Consider the following 25617-nt stretch of genomic DNA (forward strand, 5'->3'; position numbering starts at 1 on the left):
GAGTCCTGCCAATAGCAGGTACATATTACTTTAGGATGGCTATCATGTTCTGAAGGGAGGCTGTGGCTCAGTGGGTAGTGTGCTGGACTTCGAATCAGGGGGAAGCAAGTTCGAGTCCCACTGCATGTCGTTGTGTCCCTGAGACACTACACCATTGTCCACTGAATGCATGTAATGTTCTGAAATGATTGCCGTTGACAGGATGACGGTCAGACTTTCTTACGAGCTGGAACATACAGAGAATTTCTGTCCATAAACTATAAATCTAAAATAAGAAATTCAAAGAGAATGTCTGAGCTGCAGTTTCTGAAAGAGGATTTCTCTTCAGAAGCAGCTCCACAGTCTGAGCAGAGAAGAGAAACCCTGAGGAGACGACGGGTCTTTTTCTGCTCCGACTCCTGGAGATCTCTTTTATCAAACATATCTGTGGCGTCGAGACTCGCGTCCTATCTGGTGTTTCTCTCTGTTTACCTCACATCGTCTGCTTTCTCAATCCGTGCAATCAACCAACAGATGCTGCTTTTCAATCCAAACACTTCCCTGAGCACACGGTTTGTCGTATACACTAAACAATTGGACATGATGTGAATTTCAACCGAGTTGTGTTCTTAAAATATTTAAAAAATGACCCAGAAATGTGGCTTTTATTAGCATAGTGCTGTGTTACTGTATTGAACAGACACTTCGTTCACCAGGGAGTTCATCCATGTCCTTTTAGAAAATCAAATAAAACGTCTTTCCTTTTCATGTTGTCCCGTAAGTTGCCTTAAGTTCAGAGGTGGGAAGTAACTTAGTACATTTACTCAAGTACTTGTACTTTACTTGAGTATTTGCATTTGATACTACTCAGTACTTCTACTCCACTACAGTTCAGAGGTAAATGGTGTACTTCTACTCCACTACATGTATCTAACACCTTTAGTTGCTTCTCAGATGTGGATGAATGATGTGAAATCTAATCAAGTTAAATCAGACTTTAGTTCCACCTGGAGTAAATCCACCAGCTACCCTGCAGCCTACAAAGTCATTCAGACTAGCTGCACCTTCACCAGCTTTGAGAACACTTTCATGATCAATCATTATAAAACACATCATATATATTATTCTGAAATGGACCAATCTGCACAACGACTACTTTTACTGTCTTTCACTATATTTTGATGATAATACTTTTCTACTTTCACTTGAGGAACATTTTGAATGCAGGACTTTTACTAACAGAGTATTCCTATTCCTACACTTTGGTACTTCTACTTTTACTCAAGTACAAGATCTGAGTATTTCTGCTTTTACTCAAGTACAAGATCTGAGTATTTCTGCTTTTAATCAAGTATAAGATCTGAGTACTTCTACTTGTAATCAAGTACAAGATCTGAGTACTTCTACTTTTACTCAACTACAAGATCTGAGTACTTGTACTCAAGTACAAGATCTGAGTACTTCTACTTGTTTTGATTCGGCCCATGTTGATTTGTGAATGTGATTTTTCCCAATAATATAGTTCATAGGGTTATCAATCCCATAGAAAACTGAATACAATATCACATATTTTTCTGGTATCAGTACTTTACTCCACTACTTATTTTTCTGACGTCTTTCTACTTTGACTTCTTACATTTTGAACACAAATACCTGAACTTTCTACTTCTTACATGTTGAACCCAAATACCTGTACTTTCTACTTCTTACATGTTGAACACAAATACCTGTACTTTCTACTTCTTACATGTTGAACACAAATACCTGTACTTTCTGCTTCTTACATGTTGAACTCAAATACCTGTACTTTCTACTTCTTACATGTTGAACACAAAGACCTGTACTTTCTACTTCTTACATGTTGAACACAAATACCTGTACTTTCTACTTCTTAGATGTTGAACTCAAATACCTGTACTTTCTACTTCTTACATGTTGAACTCAAATACCTGTACTTTCTACTTCTCTCATGTTGAACTCAAATACCTGTACTTTCTACTTCTCACATGTTGAACTCAAATACCTGTACTTTCTACTTCTCACATGTTGAACTCAAATACCTGTACTTTCTACTTCTTACATGTTGAACTCAAATACCTGTACTTTCTGCTTCTTACATGTTGAACACAAATACCTGTACTTTCTACTTCTTACATGTTGAACTCAAATACCTGTACTTTCTACTTCTCACATGTTGAACTCAAATACCTGTACTTTCTACTTCTTACATGTTGAACTCAAATACCTGTACTTTCTACTTCTTACATGTTGAACTCAAATACCTGTACTTTCTACTTCTTACATGTTGAACACAAATACCTGTACTTTCTACTTCTTACACGTTGAACTCAAATACCTGTACTTTCTACTCCTTACATGTTGAACTCAAATACCTGTACTTTCTACTCCTTACATGTTGAACTCAAATACCTGTACTTTCTACTTCTTACATGTTGAACTCAAATACCTGTACTTTCTACTTCTCACATGTTGAACTCAAATACCTGTACTTTCTACTTCTCACATGTTGAACTCAAATACCTGTACTTTCTACTTCTTACATGTTGAACTCAAATACCTGTACTTTCTGCTTCTTACATGTTGAACTCAAATACCTGTACTTTCTACTTCTTACATGTTGAACTCAAATACCTGTACTTTCTACTTCTCTCATGTTGAACTCAAATACCTGTACTTTCTACTTCTTACATGTTGAACTCAAATACCTGTACTTTCTACTTCTTACATGTTGAACTCAAATACCTGTACTTTCTACTTCTCTCATGTTGAACTCAAATACCTGTACTTTCTACTTCTTACATGTTGAACTCAAATACCTGTACTTTCTACTTCTTACATGTTGAACTCAAATACCTGTACTTTCTACTTCTCTCATGTTGAACACAAATACCTGTACTTTCTACTTCTTACATGTTGAACTCAAATACCTGTACTTTCTACTCCTTACATGTTGAACTCAAATACCTGTACTTTCTACTTCTTACATGTTGAACTCAAATACCTGTACTTTCTACTTCTCACATGTTGAACTCAAATACCTGTACTTTCTACTTCTCACATGTTGAACTCAAATACCTGTACTTTCTACTTCTTACATGTTGAACTCAAATACCTGTACTTTCTGCTTCTTACATGTTGAACTCAAATACCTGTACTTTCTACTTCTTACATGTTGAACTCAAATACCTGTACTTTCTACTTCTTACATGTTGAACTCAAATACCTGTACTTTCTACTTCTTACATGTTGAACTCAAATACCTGTACTTTCTACTTCTCTCATGTTGAACTCAAATACCTGTACTTTCTACTTCTTACATGTTGAACTCAAATACCTGTACTTTCTACTTCTTACATGTTGAACTCAAATACCTGTACTTTCTACTTCTCTCATGTTGAACACAAATACCTGTACTTTCTACTTCTTACATGTTGAACTCAAATACCTGTACTTTCTACTTCTCTCATGTTGAACTCAAATACCTGTACTTTCTACTTCTTACATGTTGAACTCAAATACCTGTACTTTCTACTTCTCTCATGTTGAACACAAATACCTGTACTTTCTACTTCTTACATGTTGAACTCAAATACCTGTACTTTCTACTTCTCTCATGTTGAACTCAAATACCTGTACTTTCTACTTCTTACATGTTGAACTCAAATACCTGTACTTTCTACTTCATACATGTTGAACTCAAATACCTGTACTTTCTACTTCTCTCATTCTCCAAACAGCTGGTTCCTTTAGTCTGAATGTGTGTTGGTGCGTGATCATTATTCTTTAGAGTCACTGCGTGCCTATTGGTTGGAACACGATCCGTGTATCCATCACTTCCTGGTCTTCTCTAAAGAAGAGGGACCAATGGAGACGTTGTCATGTTGCCGTTGTTCAGCATGGAAACATTCATTAGCTAACGATGACATTATTGTTCTATTAATATAAAGGGAGGTCAGGTACTCTTTAAAGCAGCTGCTAGCTATACTTTTTACTTGAGTGAAGAAGTTTAGTCAGTACTTCTACTTTTAACAGAGTATTTTTTAAACACGAGTGTTAGAGCCATTTTTCCTTTTGTTATTATTGTCTGAATGTTAGGCTTAATAATAATATAAATTAGATTATACTGTAAATTATCGGCTATTTTTGTGAGTCACAGTATGGTTTAAAACGCATTAAGTTAAGGCTCACTTATTATTTGTGATATGTGCGTCAGTATCACGTGCATGGCGATGCCTATATGGTAGGTTGATAGGACACAGCTGGGGGTGATAGACGGGGAAACGGAAAAGTCTTTTGACCGTGTTCTTTTTGTTACTTTGGAAAATGATACATTTTTTAGTTACTATGAAGCGAAGAAATGTGTCCTCCCGTATGTGCCGTGTGGATCAATGAATAAAGCTCAGATCTGATTCAACTACGTCAAAACCCACAACCCCGATAGACGTGGCTATTAAATTGTAGACAAGGATCAAGACGCCACCACAACGAATATCTGTACTTCTACTTGAGTAAAGGATGCGTGTACTTTTGCCATCTCTGGGCTGACAGATGTTCGCAAACCGAGACACAGCATTTGTGTTACAGCTTCCCAGCTCCTCGACCAACTTTCTTTAACTATAAGATGCGTACATGTACAGCTTCTATGTTTGAGTTAACGTGCTCTGCAGTGCTCTGCCTATCCAGCAGATTATCACAGCAGACAGTCGCAGCACAAAACCATTAGATGTGAAATTACAGCCGCCCGCTGCTCTGATAATGTCTGCTTGTGTCGACAGCCAGGCGGCTGATATCCATCATTAAAAGGCTCCAGTCGTTCTGCACGAGCGGAAGAGTCTCCACACTCTGCGATAGATGGGAAAACACTCGTATAATCCCATAAATGATTGGCTTTGCAGACAGACGAGAGGCTCCAGTGACAGCCTTTAAGGACTGAGAAAACGTCAGATTGATGAAGTGCATTCCCGTATATTATACATTTTTCATAAACTCAAGAGGTCGAGAAATAATGGTCTGGTAGTGTACAATAAAATAAATATGACATTATGTACCGTACTTTTCGGACTATAAAGCGCACCTGCATATAAGCCGCAGCAGCTAAACTGTCCGTCTGTCTTGCTCTCGTTCTGTCTCTCGGTTCCACTTTTACTTTGGCGCGCTACCTGTCTCACTCTTTTCCGGCCTCCAGCTTTTCCTGCTGGAGCCCGCCGCTTAAAGTTAAAGGTGGTTAATTTTACCTGTAAAACCCATAGGTTTAGGAGGTTCCCTAGTGGCCGTTAGCTGTACAAAACAAATGGGGGGAAAAAGTCGCGGCTTATAGTCCGAAAAGTACGGTAATCATTAAAGGCAAATTGTACCTGTGTAGCTTGATCATGTTTGCCTCGTTTGAGTCTCTAATGATCAATACTTTTGGGTGTTAAAGTTATGTTTAAGCAATTTCTAAATCAAACAATTAATGTGTTATTTGATGGAATAATCACCAGATCAATACACAAAGGACATAACTGCTCATAAAATGTACACATTTGTTTTATTATCTTAATTAAAATGTCTTAATGTCACATGTTAGTACGCTAGGCTTCCACTGCTATTTATTTATACGTACTTTATTATCCGCCCTACTTGTCTGTCTGTCCTTACACTATGTAAAGCGGCCTTGGGTCCCGTGAAAGGCGCTATAAAAATGTAATCCATTATTATTATTATCATTATTAGGCTACTTCTACTCTGACTGAAAGCTCAGACTAACAGCAGGCACCAATGTACATTTCTCAAAGATATTGAAGTGACTTTATTTTGTATTGATTGATTGATTGTTGTGCTTTTATTTAGGTCTTAATGTGTGAATATGTATAAATGTGTCTTTGATTGTGTATATAAATATTAATATATATTTGTTTTTGTATTCTGGATTGTGGGAAACGGTATTTCGATCTCTCCGTCTGTACACACAAACTGAAAGATTGACTCTAAAGTTGACTTTCACTTTTGACTTTACTAAAGGCAGTATTGAGGCATGTACAAAAAAAAACGTTGGGTAACTCGTCTGACTTTAGTTTTCGAGGCGTAGAAGACCCTAAGCCGCAGAGGGTCTCGGGGCTATTTCCATCACGTATTAAGAGGAAAACATGTGGTTCTCACCCCTAACACCGCCATGCGTCGGCTGGGGGGGGTGCAGCGGCCCGGCTCTTCCTGCGGTTGTGCGGCCGACAGTGTTAGCTCCTCATCATGGAGAGACTCTCATTGGAGCCTGGAACAGAGAGAGAAAGAAAGACACAGCTGTTAGCGGGAGATGTATTCTCAAATCACAATAGTGTTGTTAAAATGCTGGTTTAACAATATCAAAAGTATTGATAAAAGTACTTTTCGGAAAGAATACGGTATTTCGATCTCTGTCTGTGCACACAAACTGAAAGATCGACAATAAAGTTGACTTTAACCAGTTCAGAATTGACGGGGTTCAACAATTCATTTCACAAAAAAACATTCATTGGTTGTTCCCCAGACGGAAAAAAACAATTCAACAGCACTCTTCGATGAACCAAGCAAACCGGCCCAATACCAAACCGTTTTAACTCCTCTCGACAAACCATTCATACTTTCGCCGTTTTCTGTACCCAAAAAAAGTATACTTTTAACAGCTTTTTGGTGGCGGCATCTGGCACAACTGAATGCTTCTATTCACATGATGTGTAGACAATGAAGTATAATATAGTTAAGGCCATCAAATGAAGTGTTCTATTGGTGTGGTACCACTTTCAGGGTACTGGTAGTGGCGTACTAATATCGTACATTCGTTAGACGACGCCCAGCACTGCCGCAAGTAGTTGATTAGCCTAAATTAGACCAAAGACTGGACTGGCTGTTTGTTTCATAAGGGTCATGCACTGAGTTGCGTCTTGGCCGTGGGCAGTACAAGAGCTGGAACTAAAGATTCAGCTGTGTCGTGTAACATAAAACCCCAATACAATACATTTATCAAAGCCGTTTCCAGTCATTTCCATACTTCGTGATATCAGTCCTCTTATTTAACTCCCAGCTCAAAAGAGATCACTGATTTCCAAACACATGGGACTTTTTGCTTTATCAAAATGTGAACAAAAGATAAACCTACCAAGAGTCAAACGGCCATAGAAACTCAAAGGAATACATCCTGCACTGAACCGCCCCCACTGTTTGACTCAGCAGAAACATGCATGAAAGAGAGAGCACCAGAAGAAGATGACCTGAAAGCAGAAGTTAAATACTGAACAGTGTTTCTGTCCTCCGCAGAGGGCAGAGACTTCAGCCTGGACTCGTGCTGCCACCACGTGTGTGATTCATGATGTAAGTGTTGGAGTCCGACCACTCACAGAGGGGAAGAGCAAGGAGAACACCTACCACTGTCTCATCCTCTCCACACACACACACACACACACACACACACACACTACAAGCCTGCCTCTGTCTGCTCATCAGACCATGAAATTAACCCAGTTAGTCGACAGATGAAATGTGGCGACATCTGATGAGGGGACACACACACGGACACACACACACACTCTCTGTACTGCTGAGGACACACACAGTACAGCTGAGGACACTCTGTACTGCTGAGGACACACACAGTACAGCTGAGGACACACTCTCTGTACTGCTGAGGACACACACAGTACAGCTGAGGACACTCTCTGTACTGCTGAGGACACACACAGTACAGCTGAGGACACAGTCACTGTACTGCTGAGGACACACACACTGTACTGCTGAGGACACAGTCACTGTACTGCTGAGGACACACACAGTACAGCTGAGGACACACACACACTGTACTGCTGAGGACACACACACACAGTACAGCTGAGGACACAGTCACTGTAATGCTGAGGACACACACACACAGTACTGCTGAGGACTAGGGCTGCACGATTTTGGGAAAAAAAAAAAATCTAATTGCGATTTTTCTGACAAATATGGCGATTGCGATTTGCGATATTTGTTTTTAAGCGACCCAACGGAAGTTTATTTTAAATGCGGCCATAACTCCGGCTAGGAAGGTCGCATCAACGTGCTCCCGTCTCTAGCAATCCGAGCTACGAGTGAAAAAACTAAACTTACATGAAACTTCCGTTGGGTTGCTTTAAAGTCAAGCTTCAGTTTAAGATTCTCCCTGTAATAGAAACATGTGATGGAGCGTTACTAACCTGACTCAGATGGTTTGTTTCACCAAACGCTCCATTGGAAGCCATTTGGAAAATGTTGTTCATTTGTGTGTATGAATGAATTATACGTTTTTGTATGATTTTAGTATAAAAAAAGAAAAAAAAGAAAGGGCAGGCACTTTCAAAAGCACTTGGCAGGTGATTGGATCAATCACCTTCTATCATGGGCCAACTCTGATTGATTAACAATGGCTGGTACATGTGGAGCACAGCACTTCTGATTGGTGCGGAAGACTGACACACAAGAAATTGTTTAAAAAAAAATAATTGTTTGATAATCGCATCATTTCAAATTGCGATTTAAAATCGATTAAGCGTTCAGCCCTACTGAGGACACACCCACACTGTAAAGGACGCACACTCTGTACTGCTGAGGACACAGTCACTGTACCTACCACACACACACACACACACACTTTCTCAATGTCGAGCAGAGCTGCTGCAGAGCCACTTTCAAGTATACTGTGGCGCCGTAGGACTGTTTAAATGCATGTTAAATGCCCAGCATGCGGCGCCACGATGACGTAGTACACTTGATAGTGGCTCTGCAGCAGCTATACTCGACATTGAGAAACGGCCTGTTAGTTGCTGGGCTCCACATGTTTTCCTGCATGACGCCTCTGACTCTGTGATGTAATGTTTTATTGTGTGCCGTGTTGGGGTTGATTTGAGGTCATGTTCCCACCGAGGAGACCGAGGAGTGGTTCCTCTTTCCGTTGGTCTGCCCTGACGGGTGTGGGAACAAAACCGGTCCGCACTAACAGCGGGAAACAACCCCGAGACGATGAAGGGAGAGAGGATGAGGAGACAGATGTTGACGTCTGCTGTCGTTCTGTTGCTTGTGCTTGAAAAGCTCGACGTGTGTAAAGGGCAGCTGCCAGATCAACATAAGTGGAACGAGCAAGAAGGAAACAAGCAAGAAGGAAACAAGCAAGAGACGGTCATTTGATAAGCAAACCCAGCTCGTGACTGGACTCCCTTGCGTCATGGTTTGCCTCGTCGTGGGGATACTGGCAAATGGTGAGATCAACTTAATAACATGTGTTTGGGCTTCAAGACGTATTCAGCTGAAGAATTAACAGAAATGACCTCCATGACATCTTGCAATAGCATCAGACAAAGCAAACAACAAAACCGGGCCACAGGCGGACATTGGAGCGCCATTTTCTACTTATTTTTGCATCATGTCTTAGGTATTTTGATGTTGCATTGTTTTGAGGCGCCTGGGTCTTATCTTAAAGGTCCCATGTCACGCTTTTCCGGTTATGACCCGTCCCCTTGTGTGTTATGAAGGTTTGTATGCATGTAAACCAGGGGTGGGGAACCTTTTTCCTCTCAAGGGCCATTTCAATTTTTTCAACATCCTCCGAGGGCCGTACACATTATTGACCTGTGCTTAAAAATCACAGCCCATTCATTTGGCCTTTCTTTCATGCTGTGCAAAGAAAAAGCAACCTCTCAATCCAGATATCTCACCATGACTCACGCATGCATGCACGTGCACGGTGTGGCGTGACCACCAAACAGAAAGATATGGACACAAGATGTGTGCAAATGTATTTAGTTTCCTATCCATGTGGACATTATTTAAGTGGGGGGGACCTAACGTCCTGTCCGGGTTGTCCGGGAAGATTTTTTTTTAAATGTTGAAGTTAAAAGCATCAATCTGGTGCACTTTGAGAGCAACATTAAGAGACCTATGGAAACATCTCTCAACACCCAGATGAAACAGAACTGTAAACAGATTTACATTTTCTTCATGGATATTTTACAAATCACTCCCCTTTCAAACTGTGTTCTTGTTTATTAATAACAACTTTTGTTTACTGTCACAGTATGTTATACCTGTTTACTTTATTCTCTTGTTTTTTGATAACTATAATGATCATATACAGATGTGCCTTTACCTCACTGGTTGGAGAAAAAGCCTCTTATATTCGTTAGCACAGCTAGCTAACCAGATGCTAATAACAACAAAGTTATTGACTGTATGATCAGTATGACAGATGAACAGATCGCCACTGGGCTTTCAACTAAAGACACAGCCACGCAGAAACTGCGGCAAGTGTACTGATTTATGGGTAGGCCTACTGCAATTTTTGAAGTCCCGGAGCGGCGTTCTGGTGCTCTCCGTCAGAACTGCACCCCACGTACACGTTAGGCTCGTGTTGTGTTCAAGGACCATGACCGTTGCCAGGAAAAACAGGCACTCGCTTGTATACGGCCCGGGGGCCGGAGGTTCCCCACCCCTGATGTAAGCGGTCTGCAGAGTCACAAACCCTCAAAGTGCACCCTGTAGCGAGTAAAACTCTAACACAGAGAAGACGTGTCTGTGTTGCCCCAGAACGCCTCGTTGGAGATTGTTAGATTCTTCTGCGTACCAAGTGAGGTAACGACGACCCAAATGGACCAATCCGTGGAGCTCCTCACACACCAGGACCCCTTGGCGTCACTATCAAACGCAGTGGGGGGACCTTTAGCGTCGAGCATAGAGCTCCCTGAACGTTGGCTCTCTTACTTAGATCAAATCTGTAAAGTTGTGTAATACCAAACAAGCCCAAGGTGACAGAATATATGAACACAATGGCTTGAGTGGTGGTTTCGGCTATACAGATGTGTCAGAAGCACATTTTGGTCACACACACACACACACACACACACACACACACTATCTAATTTCTGAGATTCCCCTCCTCGACTCCTATCCTCGAGACCTAGTCCCGCCCACAGGAGATGCGAGTGGAGGAGCCGAGGAGAGAGGAGGGGAAGCAGCAGGCGGTCAGAGAAACGAGAACTCCTCTGAGCGGTCATTTTAAAGAGACAGATGTGTTCATGATGACTTGTGATCATTCACAGTGCGGTATAACGAGACAACAGGCTACAGATGCTGACACACACACACACACTTCAGAATCAAACAAGTATGAGAGCACTCATAACGTAACACTATCAGACTGGATATCCCCCCCTCTCCCCTCTGGTCGCTGACATGAGGAAAATAAATTACGGGCCAAAAGTTGTATTTACAATATTAAAAGTAAGCAGAGGAAACCAAACCAACTGAGACCTGTCCGCCGCATCTACACACTGTACCACACACACACATTGTACAACACACACCTACACACTGTACCACACACATCTACACACACTGTACCACACACACTGTACAACACACACACCTACGCACTGTACCACACCTACACACTGTACCACACACACCTACACACTGTACCACACACACTGTACCACCTACACACACCTACACACTGTACCACCTACACACCTACACACTGTACAACACACACCTACACACTGTACCACACACACACTGTACCACCTACACACTGTACCACCTACACCTACACACTGTACCACACACACCTACACACTGTACCACACACACTGTACCACCTACACACACCTACACACTGTACAACACACACCTACACACTGTACCACACACACACTGTACCACCTACACACTGTACCACCTACACCTACACACTGTACCACACACACCTACACACTGTACCACACACACTGTACCACACACACCTACACACTGTACCACCTACACACTGTACCACCTACACACCTACACACTGTACCACCTACACACTGTACCAACACACACCTACACACTGTACCACCTACACACACCTACACACTGTACCACCTACACTTACACACTGTACCACCTACACCTACACACTGTACCACACACACCTACACACTGTACCACCTACACACTGTACCACACATACACTGTACCACACACACCCTGTACCACACACACACACACACACTGTACCACACACACACCTACACACTGTACCACACACACACCTACACACTGTACCACACACACACCTACACACTGTACCACACCCACACCTACACACTGTACCACACCCACACCTACACACTGTACCACACCCCCACACACACATACCTACACACTGTACCACACACACACACACACACACACACACACACACACACACACACACAGTACAACACACACCTACACACTGTACCACACCTACACACTGTACCACACACACACAGCTCCTAAAGCATAATCAGGCTACAGCCGTTGTGTATTTTATTGTGAAGCACTAAACTGTCTTAGAAAAATATGGACTCTTTGTTTGTAGAGATCTACTAACCTACAGCAAAGAGAGTAGGCCTGTTCTACTGAGTGATATATATTCTACACACTGCTCTGCTTTCTGCACGGCCCTCACAGCTGTTCTCTCTGGAAACATCGCGTCGAGATGAAAGCAGTTAATAAAATAATATCCAGGGGATGCATGCAGAGCTGTGATTGGCTGAGATAAGTCTCTTTGAAACATCACTGTTTCCGGAAATGCATCCACGGAGGAACCACGGAGGATGCATCAGTGTCTCCTCGGTTAGAGCTCCTCGACGCTCGATCCTCGATGTGCATTTAGAGAAATAAGATGTCCTTCAACACGGCGCGCTGAAATTCATTTCCGGGTCACTACCAGAGGACCGAGGAGTCGAGGAGGGGAAATCTTTGAAATGAGATACGGCCAAAGACTCACAAGCTTAAAAGACAAAGCTTGGACAATCATGCTTCGTTAAATGTCAAATTAAAATGCATAATTTGAATGACTAGTTCCTTTTGAATATCACAACAACCAGAAACAGGAGATTAGACCCATTAGGAGACAAATTGTCCACATATTTGCGCTGTACTCTTGTGAGTCAACTTGTACTGTAAGTTTAATTGTAATTAAGCAAATATTAAAATGTAACAAAGTCTACTTTGAGCTCTGATTTCTTTGGTATTTGGGCAGCGCCAAAATACAAAAAACCACCAGAGATTCTTTGCTTATGAAAATATATGTTCCGATTCTGTCTTTTGCAGCAGACATGGCGTTATAGAGATCTTTAACCACCGCTGGACAACTAGAAAGAAAACAGAAGGCAAATAAATATATGTATATTGCATGAAAGAGAAGCAGCCTGTGAGTTCAGAGCGGCTGCTGAGGACAGAGAGAGAGAAGAGGCGTCTGCACCCACTGAAACACAAGGCTACTCTCACAGATACCAACATATTAGAGACACCCTGACAGTCACATGGTTTTAGACACATGCCATTAAAGGGGAAAGGAAACACCAATTACAGTTATAATATTCCGGTAGTTTATTCATTTTACAATGGATATTGATCGTAATATTTATTGTATATGATATTACTCGCCAAAAGAAAATTAATTATCCGCCGGCCGGGTGGGGAATTCCGGGACCAGGCCGCCGCCATTAGGGGAGTCCCAAATGGTGACGTCACTGGCTGTGTTTTCGCTCCACCAAAAGTCAACACAACGTAGCAGATATGGCAGCGATGGAGGAATTTTGCAATGAGATCGACGTTTTGAACGATGAATTTGACTATTCGTCGGGAGATGACATTGATGTGGAAGCATCTACAGTTACCAGGCATCCCATGGCCTATGCTTATGAACCGATTCGGTCGAATAGAGTGGCATACGATCCGGAATAAAAAAATTAAAAAAACACAATGCTAACAGTGAGCCTCTGAATTAGCCCCGAGCGAAAATGCTAACCTATTACTGCACCGATAGCTCCCTTATTACTTATCCTAGCCGCACATCCAACACATCGTTTATGATCGCAAGGAGACACAGAATCTAACGGTGCCCACCTCAACACTGAAAGATACAAACTCGCGAGGTTATCCACAAAAACGTACATCAAAACAAGTGGCGCTAGGTACTAACATACGCCAGGCTAACGGCTTACCTTCCTCATTGTCTGGTCTAAACTGGTCTTCAATGGCATTACAACGATAAAAACGATGATGTAGTTAATCCATAGGTTAATATCCAATGGGGCTGTGTCCCCTTTGAAATGTTCTGATAATCTATAAGCAATACAACTGCAATTCCGTTATCTGCTGTCCGCTCTGTGCTCCGTGCGCTCTGGGTCCTGCAATACCATCCATCAATAGCAATACTAGCCTTTTTAGGGCTGTTTTCGACAGATGAGCGTGTGTATGCCAGTTTAATTAGTTGAGCTATAGAACACCCCCAATTCTCTATTGTGCGTCATAATAATAGCTACCATTTAGTTTGGACGCGATTGCGTTAATTAATAAGGTCACACTGTGTCAGTAAATACATGTGTGAGCTAGTAATCTGGTAGTGCTGCAATATTTACCTCTCTCTCGGCAGCTAAAGCAACTCGTTTGGTGGCTCGAACTTCACGTTTGTTGACACTGTCATTGTCTTGCGCGGCCGACGTGCTGGGACGGTCGGTGTTCCCGACTGCATACGTTGAGAAATCGAATATTGTGGGAACAGATCCTGGCTTCAAATCCAATGTTTTGTATTGAACCAGGCATCCAGACTGGACTTTGAGCAGCTTCTCATCCTTTAGTGGCAACCTATGGAAATGTACTTCTTCCTTCTTTGTATAAAATCCATTTGTGCAGCCTGGGGCAATACAATAAACTCCTGACGACGACCGTTTTCTTGTAATGTAAACTACTGGTGCATTGCACGCCATGTTGTTTGTTATTGAGCTTTGGCCCAGGAAGCCGCACCCAGTCAGTGACGTCACTGGAAAAGTCCCGGAGCAATGGAAGCGCCCATGGTCATTAGGCACATATTTCAAAAAGTAAATTCGCGTATCTCGATCGTTTACATTGGAAATAGACTAGATAAATACATTTCCTAATGGTAATATTGTCGCATGGAAAGCAGTTTGAAAAGTGTTTCCATTTCCCTTTAAACCAGGGGTGGGGAACCTTTTTCCTCTCAAGGGCCATTTCCATTTTTACAACATCCTCCGAGGGCCGTACAAATTATTGACCTCTGCTTAAAAATACTAAAATCACAGCCCACTCATTTGGCCTGTCTTTCATGCTTTGCAAAGAAAAAGCAACTTCTTAATCCAGACATGTTACCATGACTCTTACCATGTACCATCCTGCCTGAGACTGAGATTGATATTGAAAGTGGATGAGATTGTTGATGATGTTGGAAATTGTTGATGATATTGGTGATGTTGTTGATGTCAGGAATTATGTCTTGAATGTTGTTCAAGGACCCCAGGAAGAGTAGCTTTTGTCAAGAGCAACAGCTAACGGGGATCCTTAATAAACATAAACCATGTGCATGATTGTGGCATGACCACTAAAACAGAAAGATATGGACACAAGGTGTGCACATGTATTTAGTTTCCTATCCATGTGAACATGATTTAAGTGGGGGGGGGGGGGGGGGAACCTAACCTCCTCTAGGGCAGTGGTTCTCAACCTTTTTTCCCCAAGAGCCCCCCCCAAATGACTCCTGTTGGAAGTTGCGCCCCCCCCCCCCACACACACACAAAGGGGGGGGGGGGGCACAACAGCGGTAATTAAAGTTTCAAAGTCTCAAAATGCTACAACTACTGTCACAAACTGGATGAATGTGAAGTACTTCGTTAAAGGAGGATGAAAGCGTAATTCAGGAGCACTATTGGAGCGACTTTGATGGTTATTGGACTCAGGATTCATTCATTTGGATTCCCGCTGTATGAAGAAATGAAAGGACGGCGCAAGTGGAAACAATTCACAAAGGGATTAAACTGTTTAAAACACGTGCTCAAAGTAAACCGGATTTTGCCGATGTGTTTATGTGGATTCAAAAGTCGTAAATAATCTACAAAATGGAGGAGACCGATCTGATCGGAGCAACTGTGACAAATAATCCAACTGAAACCGGCATGGACGATGACTATGTTTTAAACATGCGCTTATCCAGACAAGCCTGGTTTGGACACTTTACGGGCAGAAGAAACATTTCTATTAAAGAAAGAATTATACATTTCTGTCTTTTTATGCCTATAATAGTAATAGTAGTCAACTAACTTGAATTGTTATTCAAATGAATCAATTATTTTTATATTTTATTGTAATGTAGAGACAAGGCTTTTAGCGACAATCATGTATTGCCTTACAATATGTAAAAAAAAACATTAAAAAAAAAAAAAAGTCTAAATATGATATTTGGCCTCAAATCATCTGAAGCCTGGCGATCTTTGACGCGCCCCCCCCAGGTTGGGGGCCACTGATCTAGGGAAGGGGAACCTCCGGCCTCCGGGTCGTATACGGCCCTCGAGGTAATTTATAAACACACGCAAAAAAAAGAATTATCAAAATCTAGACCGCAAAATAATTAAACAAGCGAATGCCTGTTTTTCCTGGCTACGGTAAGGGTCCTTGAACACAACACGAGCCTAACGTGTCATCACGTGTTATATGTCTCGTCTGACAGGGGTGTAGTTCTGACGGTGAGCACCAGAACGACGCTCCGGCACTTCAGAAATTGCAGTACCCATAAGGAGCCGTACACAAGCCGCAGTTTTTGCGTGGCTGTGTCTTTAGTCGTAAACCCAGTGCCGATCTGTTCATCTGTCATACAGTCAATAACGCCATCGAAAAGAATGCTACATTTACAGTAACTACTTCTGGGTGTGTGTGTGTGTGTGTGTGTGTGTGTGTGTGTGTGTGTGTGTGTGTGTGTGTGTGTGTGTGTGTGTGTGTGTGTGTGTGTGACTAGGGTATTTTGTTTGAGAGAGTGAGCGGTACCGAGGATTCTTAGCATATTGTTAGCTAGCTATGCTAACGAATATAAGGAGCTTTTTCTACAACCAGGTGGAAGGGAGCTCTCTCCTGACAGACTCAAATAACCTCAGCTCAGTGAGGTTAAGGCACACCTTTATATGATCATTATAGTTATAAAAAAATTAGAGAATAAATGAAAAAAATATATTAAAAAAATACTAGTAAAGAAAAGTTGTAACAATCAGCTTATATTAAGCCTAGTTACCATTGAAAAAAGATCGGGGGCTACTGTGGTAATTTAACCAGGAAAAGAGAGTGGCTGAAAATGAAATGTGTCCTCTAAATAATAAAGTCCCCCCCCAACTCAAACCCAGACAGAGTCAGTATGGCATCACGAAGACAGTTCGCCCAAACCCATTCCCCACCTCCAACACAAGTACAAACACAAATTATATCTGGAATAATTCTCAGGCAATGTCCAACTTAAAATGCAGTCTTGGCTGAATAACCCAAACGAAAGCAAAAATAATAAATCCAAAATCACTTCACAAAAAAAGGTAATCCAGTTCAAACGAGAACACTGCCAGTTGAGGAACTCCAGAAGCAAGAAGGGACTCACCGACTGCCGAAAAGGGAAATCATATTACTTTTCACTCTGGGCCTGTGAAGGCAGTCTTTGCTGGTCCGCAGGCTCTTTGGGTGTCAACGGTCACCATACAGTCTCCCCGACGTCCTCCCTTCAACCCCTTAAAGCTTAAACAAACAATTCCCTCTGTCTTTCTTCCCTTTGGGCCCCGCCCCCTTTTCCTCACCTTTATCCAATGCACCCCTGATTAGCACACCTGATTCCCCTCTCACTAACTGAGTGGAAGCAGGAGGGGAGAGAGGGACAGCAGGACATGTCCACAGTGAGGGGAGAGAGGGACAGCAGGACATGTCCACAGTGAGGGGAGAGAGGGACAGCAGAACATGTCCACAGTGATGGCTCGGTCACAAAGTTGATATTAATAAACAAGAATACAGTTTAAAGGGGGAGTGATTTGTAAAATATCCATAAGCACTTTGGTCAACGTGGGTTGTTTTTAAATGTGCTTTATAAATAAATGTGATTGATAAAGAAAAATAAAATCTGCTTACAGGTCTGTTTCGTATGGATGTTGAGAGGTGTATCCATAGATGTCTTAATGTTGCTCTCAAAGTGCACCAGATTGATGCTTTTAACTTCAACATTTAAAAAGAAATCTAGAGGAGGTTAGGTCCCCCCCCCCCCCCACTTAAATCACATTCACATGGATAGGAAACTAAATACATTTGCTAACATCTTGTGTCCATATATTTCTGTTATGGTGGTCATGCCACAGCCGTGCATGCATGCGAGTCATGGTAAGATATCTGGATTAAGAGGTTGCTTTTTCTTTGCACGGCATGAAAGAAAGGAGAAATGAATGGGTTGTGATTTTAGTTTTTTTAAGCAGAGGTTGAGTTCAATAATTTGTACGGCCCTCGGAGGATGTTGTTTAAATTGAAATGGCCCTTGAGAGGAAAAAGGTTCCCCACCCCTGATCTAGGGTCATACATGAACAAACAGGGTTGTACCTGCCCATGTGGGAGGTTTATCTACTCCACTTAGCAGGTATTAACCCTATACTTTAAACATAATTAGGTGATAGTAAACATTTAAGAGGGGTTTTCTGTGTTTATTGCTCTTGTCTGCTTTCTGTTACGTGCTATAGGTTTTAAGCAAAACGGAGATAATTTCCCACATAGACCAAAGTACTGCAAAATACCGGTACAGGGGTGCAGTATGATATATATTTAAATGTTTAAAGAGCTATTGCTGATACTGAAACAGTTATAAAATAGACAGAGAGATAATCAAGAGATTGAAGTCTATTTGGAAGCATCTACAGAAATACATCACACCAGGGCTGCAAGCAGGGGCGGACTGGCCATCTGTAGAATCTGGAGAACCACAGAACGGCCGGTCGCCAAGGGCTGTTGACGGCCGGCCCTTTAAAGACAATTGTTTAACGTCATCATTTAAGTTGCGCTGACGGCCGACAGATGGCGACAGCGGCCGCTAATGCAGTTGTGTGGTTCTTATCTGTCAAATAATCACACACGAAGAAGAAAAAAGACCGGCCACACGAAGAGAAGGGATTAGACGCCGCGGCAGACAGGGAGAATGAAAAAACATGGATAAAAATCAAAGAAAAGAAAAAGAAAAAGGTGGGCCGAGAAGGCAATAGAAAAAAAGGTGAAGTCACTCGCAGGTGAAGCATATAAATGTCGCACATTGACAGACCTTTTTGGCAGCAGCGCTGCTACGAGCACTATCAGCAGCAGCTTAGAACAAGTGCAAGATGATGAAGAGAATGATGAGGGCGCTAGTTCAGATATACAGCCAGCCTCCTGCGTTCATGATGAGGGGCAGAGTTGAGCCGGTGGAAGAATCATCTCAACTGGACTGGCACATACAAGTGCAGCAGGGCAAGAGCAAGAGGTGGGTGAGAATTATCGCTTGAACTCAGTGGCGTTTTCTCCTGGAGGAAGGCCAGGCTTCCCCTGTTTTTTTGGATTGTAGTTATCATTTTAATAAATAAATAAAAACACTTAGTTTAGTTTCGGTAATTATTCTGCCGGCCTATCTCTCCCCCATTCTCATTGAGTATTTTACAAAGAGTGAAACAGCGCCCCTCTAGATGTTATGGTGAAACAGTAGATTGCACTCTGTTGCGAGAGGAGGCCAGCCGAAATTGGCTTCCCTTGGTGAAAAAAATCAAGGGATTGCCCAATCAGATGAGGCTCACGTCATGCCTCACAATCCAATCAAATCACATCAACTTCAGTTCGTACTGTAACTGTCATCACCGCCCTTAAAAAGTAGCAAGCAACTGAAGCAAGTGCAATTATGGAGGGTGGCGATTTGGAGTAGTTCATGAAACATAATTTTACTAAACTTCCGCTACAGCAGCAACTAAAAAGGAAATCTGATGACAGGCCGATGCCCAAACTGGAGCTGTGTACAGAGAGGAACAAAGGAGCGAATCAGACGTAAAACTTTATATAATAAACAGCGGATTTCTAACATTTGACATTTCATGTGGCCGGACTGGGTCAGTGTCCAGGGCTGGATTTTAGTCCCAGTCCGCCCCTGGCTGCAAGTAACATTTGATTCATAATAAAAAATCTGGTGCTTTGTTTTTTTCTTGACCAATTGCCTAATAATTTGGTCTATACAATATCTGACAGTAGTAATAAAAGACTTCTTCAAATGTAACGTCCAAAAGTCACAGACCCAGTTAGACCTTAACCCTCTGGAGTCGGTGGACGCGCCGGCGCGTCCAGGTGTGCATAATTTTACGTAATTAATCATATATTTTCGATTATAAGGAGTAGAAACATGATTCAGATATCTGCAGAATCGCTGGAAGGGTAGCTTTCCAGCAGTATCTCCTGTGAGACTGTAACCAGGGCACAACAGCCAATATGGCCACTCAAAGCAGCTTGACTTTACACTGTGTGGGATTGGTGGATTCGTGTGTCCGTCAAGGAAATCAGTTTACGCCAGTGTGGAGAGAGAGAGAGAGAGAGAGAGAGAGAGACAGAGAAAATGGCTAAAAAAAGTTGCCGACTTCACTCGAGATTTTTTTCGCTAGCAGCACTGAATAATATAGAGCCTCAGATGTTCAGAACCTGAAGTCTTCGACTCTTCTGAAGAAGAAGAACACAAAGACAACAACAAGGATCCATTTGGACATGGGTAAGTGTAAATATTACAGTAATAGTGTACTGGCAATGTGTGGGGAATACCGCGAAAATGAACAATAGGTTTATTGATATATATTTGTTATCGATAGTCATGAACTTTTTATTGGACAAAATAGACTACATTAGAAAACGTTTACTCTGTGTTAACGTTATTTTGGTGTGTAAAGTGAGATTACATGTGTAGATGATTAAATTAATCATTTATTCGTCCCACAACGAAGACATTTACAGTGACATGTTTTTGCCATCGATTATTTGTTCATACTGTTCTGTACAGATGAGACTTTGTAATCAGATGTAGCCTATGCATATGTGTGTCTGTGTAACTGGAAATGCGTGTGTGTGTGTGTGTGTGTGTGTGTGTGTGTGTGTGTGTGTGTGTGTGTGTGTGTGTGTGTGTGTGTGTGTGTGTGTGTGTGTGTGTGTGTGTGTGTGTGTGTGTGTGTGTGTGTGTGTGTGTGTGTGTGAGAGATCAAGAGAGACTCCTTTTCCAACCTCCCAAACTTTCTTTTTATGTGTGCATTGTTATTTGTGCTTGAGCAACATTTTACTTGAACTTTATTTCAATGACATTAGTTGTAATTATTGTCCTACATTTTTATTTGTTTTACAGAGATGTTTCACAGCTGTCTGGGCCTAGTGGCCCACAGGCGGCATTTATCCAGCAGCCACAACATCCATCTGTGCCGGCCCCCAGGTCAAGATACTACCCCACCTACACAGCAGCCCATGCACCATCACCCCCACCTACACAGCAGCCAGACCCACTGCCTTGGAAGACAGACAAAGACCTTGACACTGTCTTGACATTTATAATGAATAGTTGGTTGAAAGTTCTGATGTTCAATATTGTAAATAGTTAGATTTTCCAGTTTCTTATATTTATATAAATAGTTGGTTGAAAAAAACATATTTATAATAAATTGTTGGTTGAAAAAAAAGGTTGAATGCTCAATTTGTATTTGTACACATCACATGAACCTTGGTATGTAATATGAAGTCATTATTCAGTCCTAATGTATATCAGTCCCTGCTGTGGTGAAAGTGTGATAAACACCTATTTTACTCAAAATTTGAATTTGATGTTTTTCATTTTAGACATGAATAACACATTTATATACAGTGTAATTCAAATATTTCACTGCTTTTGTGATCCTAAGACTTTGGTAACCAAATCTAAAACACCAAAACATTTCAATCACATGAGTAAATTTGTGTTTTCACAAGAGTTTTGAAGATTTTCCGAAAATCGGATGTAACATGTTAAGCTTTTGAGCTACTTATCTCATCAAACAGTGCTCTAAGGTGAGTAATTTGCATATATAACAAGACCAGAGATTGTCCTGAACATTTTGATATTTAACACATGGGGTGCCATGTGAGAAGAAATACATTTAAAAAGGGGATTTAAGAAAACATCAACAATTCGAGAAAATACCCTTAGACTCCATAGGGTTAATCGACACATTTGTAGAAGACAAAGAAAAACGCCAAATATCCACAACTGAGAAGCAGAATTTACTTTTCACTCAAAACAATGTATTATTTAAAAAGACATTGCAAATTCATTTCTGCCAGTTGGCCGATTCATCATTGCAGCTCTAAAAACATTTAATCCATAATTAAATAAATTACCATTTTACCTTATATCTCATATCTACGTCTGGCTCCAAAAGACAGGCAGCATCAGAAGCAGGGAAGTGATCTGTAGTGATTCACAATGAGTGTGTATCTTCATCATGACTCCCACTGAAACCTGTTTAACTGTTTTCCACCACCATCATCATCATCATAACTGATTCACACCAAACCAGTCGCTCTCGTTTTATTAATCATCTTCTACAACCACAACCCTAAATATAGTATCATACACAGCCTTCCTATTTCCTGATGTGTGGGATCCTGACTCATAGTTTGTCTTTTTAAATCAGTTAAACTAATGACATGTTGCTTGATGAGAAGCTTGTAATACTGAATGGGGCCAAATACTGATTAGTGTCCCATTATGTTGACAAAAGGTGTATCAGTATGTAGTGTCTCCACTGTGACATGTCTCCATGCTTTAATGTTCAATCCTGCCTGTGCTGCAGCACCTCTTTTCACCCTCTGTCTGAAACCAGAGCCCAGTCTGCTCCGATTGGTTACCTGGCCGGCTCTGTTGTGATTGGTCACGTACAATGTTTTGGAGCGCTAGCCAATAGAAGCGTGAATGTTACATACTGATGTCACTATAGATCAGGGGTGGGGAACCTTTTTCCTCTCAAAGGCCATTTCAATTTTTTCAACATCCTCCGAGGGCCGTACAAATTATTGACCTCTGCTTAAAAAAACTAAAATCACAGGCCATTCATTTGGCCTTTCTTTCATGCTGTGCAAAGAAAAAGCAACCTCTTAATCCAGATACCTCACCATGATGATGCATGCACGTGCACGGTTGTGGAATGAACACCAAAACAGAAAGATATGGACACAAGATGTTTGCAAATGTATTTAGTTTCCTATCCATGTGGACATGATTTAAGTGGGGGGGGACCTAACCTCTTCTAGGGGGGTTCGGGGGGCATGCTCCCCTGGGAAGATTTTTTTTTAAATGTTGAAGTTGAAAGCATCAATCTGGTGCACTTTGAGAGCAAAATTAGGAGCTCTATGGATACATCTCTCAACTCAACACCCATATGAAACAGAACTGTAAACAGATTTACTTTTTCTTTATGGACATTTTACAAATCACTCCCCTTTCAAACTGTAGGCTATTCTTGTTTATTAATAACAACTTTTTTGTACTGTTATATAGTATTTTATACCTGTTTACTTTATTCTCTTATTTTTTTATAATAATGATCATATAAAGATGTGCCTTTACCTCACTGGTTGGAGAAAAAGCTTCTTATATTCGTTAGCATAGCTAGCTAACCAGATGCTAATAACAACAAAGTTATTGACTGTAATGATCAGTATGACAGATCACCACTGGGTTTACAACTAAAGACACAGCCACGCAAAAACTGCGGCACGTGTACGGCTCCTTAAGGGTAGGCTACTGCAATTTTTGGAAGTGCCGGAGCGGTGTTCTGGTGCTCTCCGTCAGATTTGCACACCTGTCAGATGAGACATATACCACGTGATGACACGTTAGGCTCGTGTTGTGTTCAAGGACCCTGACCTTGGCCAGGAAAAACAGGCACTCGCTTGTTTAATTTTTTTGCGGTCTAGATTTCTTTAATTTTTTTCTTTTTTGCGTGTGTTTATAAATTACCTCGAGGGCCGTACCAAATGGTCTCGCGGTCCGTATACGGCCCGGGGATCGGAGGTTCCCCACCCCTGCTCTAGATAGATAGATAGAATCGGAGGGATGAAACCCTCTTTAATGGTCACACATACAGAGCACACAGCACACAGTTAGGGCTGCTCTGTTATGGCTTGCAACTATTATGAAAACAACATAATCGAAATAAAACGGTTTTTTTTAATTATTATTATTTATTTAAAAAAAAGAAAAAGCATAATTTTTTTATTGCTTTTTCAATTGAATTATACTTAAAGTTCAGGTTAATCAACTGTTAAAAACATACTACACTTTTTTTTCAATAAATTCATGTTTTCAAAGTAAATGGATAATCGTTTTTAATAATCGTGATCTCAATTATTGACCCAAATAATCGAGATTATGATTTTTGCCATAATCGAGCAGCCCTACACACAGTGACATTTGGCCTCTGCATTTAACCCATCCTAGTACTAGGAGCATATGTCCAGGAAGTTAACAACGGAGTTCAATGGAGAACACAGGGATTTAAGCCTTTGAAGACCACAAACCTGTAGAACACAGGAAAGGGAAATCCTAAAAAGCCTCTTTAGCTCGAAAAACGCAGAGAATGGATGGGTTTCTTTAAAGCCCGCGTCACACTGTCCCAAATTGACACCAGATGGACACACGAATATGGAATTGTGAATTTTGCACGAAGATGGCCCCGAAGTTGGTCAACAGCCAAGCAACAGTCAAAGCAAGTACGATGCCTACAGAAGGCCACAATGCGGCACCCGAACCACACACTCTGTCATGTTGTTTCCATAGAAACATCAACTTCCTGTCAACAGCGTAAACTCGCCTTCACAATAAAAGCATCGAAATAAAACAGGAAGTTAACCTAAATTAAATGTAAGACATACAACTGCAACGAAAGTAACAAAAACAATGTAATATCCTTTTCAGTTTCACAGAACACAAATTGTACTACAATACCATGGCTACACGACGGCATTGCAAGGGCTTCACGTAGTCGTGTTGCCTTCCTAAGACAATCGGGCAGCTTCTTGTTCCCTTCGTATTGTCTCCGTGAGGCAAAAAAAGCCCGATGGCACCAATGATCACACGAAGTAAAGACGAAGATGACACGATTTGACAAGATGCCCTCACGATGGCCTTACGAAGGGCAAAATGGACGCACGAAGTCAACACGAAAATTAACCTTGGCAAGGTCCACCGCTCACGAAGTTGAGAAACTCCACCGGCGGTCATACGATGGCTTAAGATGCCCTCACGCATGGCCCGATGTTGTTACGATCAGAGCCACATTTGAACATTTCCTTTATCGTGTGTCCATCTGGTGTCAATTTCGGGACAGTGTGACAGGGGCTTTAAAAAACAACAACAAAACAATTCCACGCTCTTATTTATCATTAAATACTGATATCAGTCTACAGTTTGGTACACTGAAAACAATATGTACTTAGAGCCGTCCAAACTCTAAGCCGCTGATATAATGTAAGCCTTAACCAACGCTAAAAACACTGATAGAAGCCCTCTGGATGCAGCTAAGGCTGAAGATTAACAACATTTGCAGTCAATCATGAGCTGAACAACTGTCGCAGTAGCTGTTAAGTACACACGCACACACTCTGGCATCACAAAGAGCCCCTGTTGGCCTGCCTGTGGGTGTTGGAGTGTTTGGCCTCCGTATGAATCGGCTGCCAGCTGGAGTGACGGACACTGAAGGCTGCATGGAGCCAGAGGAGAGGCCTCTGCTTGTTGTGGGGGCTTTGGCTTCC

At 41.6% G+C, this 25617-nt stretch overlaps 1 protein-coding gene across 3 annotated transcripts in view; it reads right to left on the minus strand.

The window, feature by feature from the left end:
• Window positions 1–25617, minus strand: part of LOC117453866 (polycomb group RING finger protein 3) — a 111810-nt gene that overhangs the window by 40013 nt on the left and 46180 nt on the right. For 2 of the 3 annotated variants that reach the window (XM_034092891.2, XM_034092889.2), the window contains exon 2: window positions 6139–6247. In XM_034092891.2, the coding sequence (XP_033948782.1) occupies window positions 6139–6153 (15 nt within the window). In that variant the 5' untranslated portion in view covers window positions 6154–6247. Of the gene's footprint in view, window positions 1–6138; window positions 6248–17416; window positions 17515–25617 lie in introns of those variants that run through there. The other variant, XM_034092890.2, reaches the window with a different exon arrangement.

The sequence above is a fragment of the Pseudochaenichthys georgianus genome, chromosome 10 (genome assembly GCF_902827115.2).
Source record: "Pseudochaenichthys georgianus chromosome 10, fPseGeo1.2, whole genome shotgun sequence".
Classification (NCBI taxonomy): Eukaryota; Metazoa; Chordata; class Actinopteri; order Perciformes; family Channichthyidae; genus Pseudochaenichthys; species Pseudochaenichthys georgianus.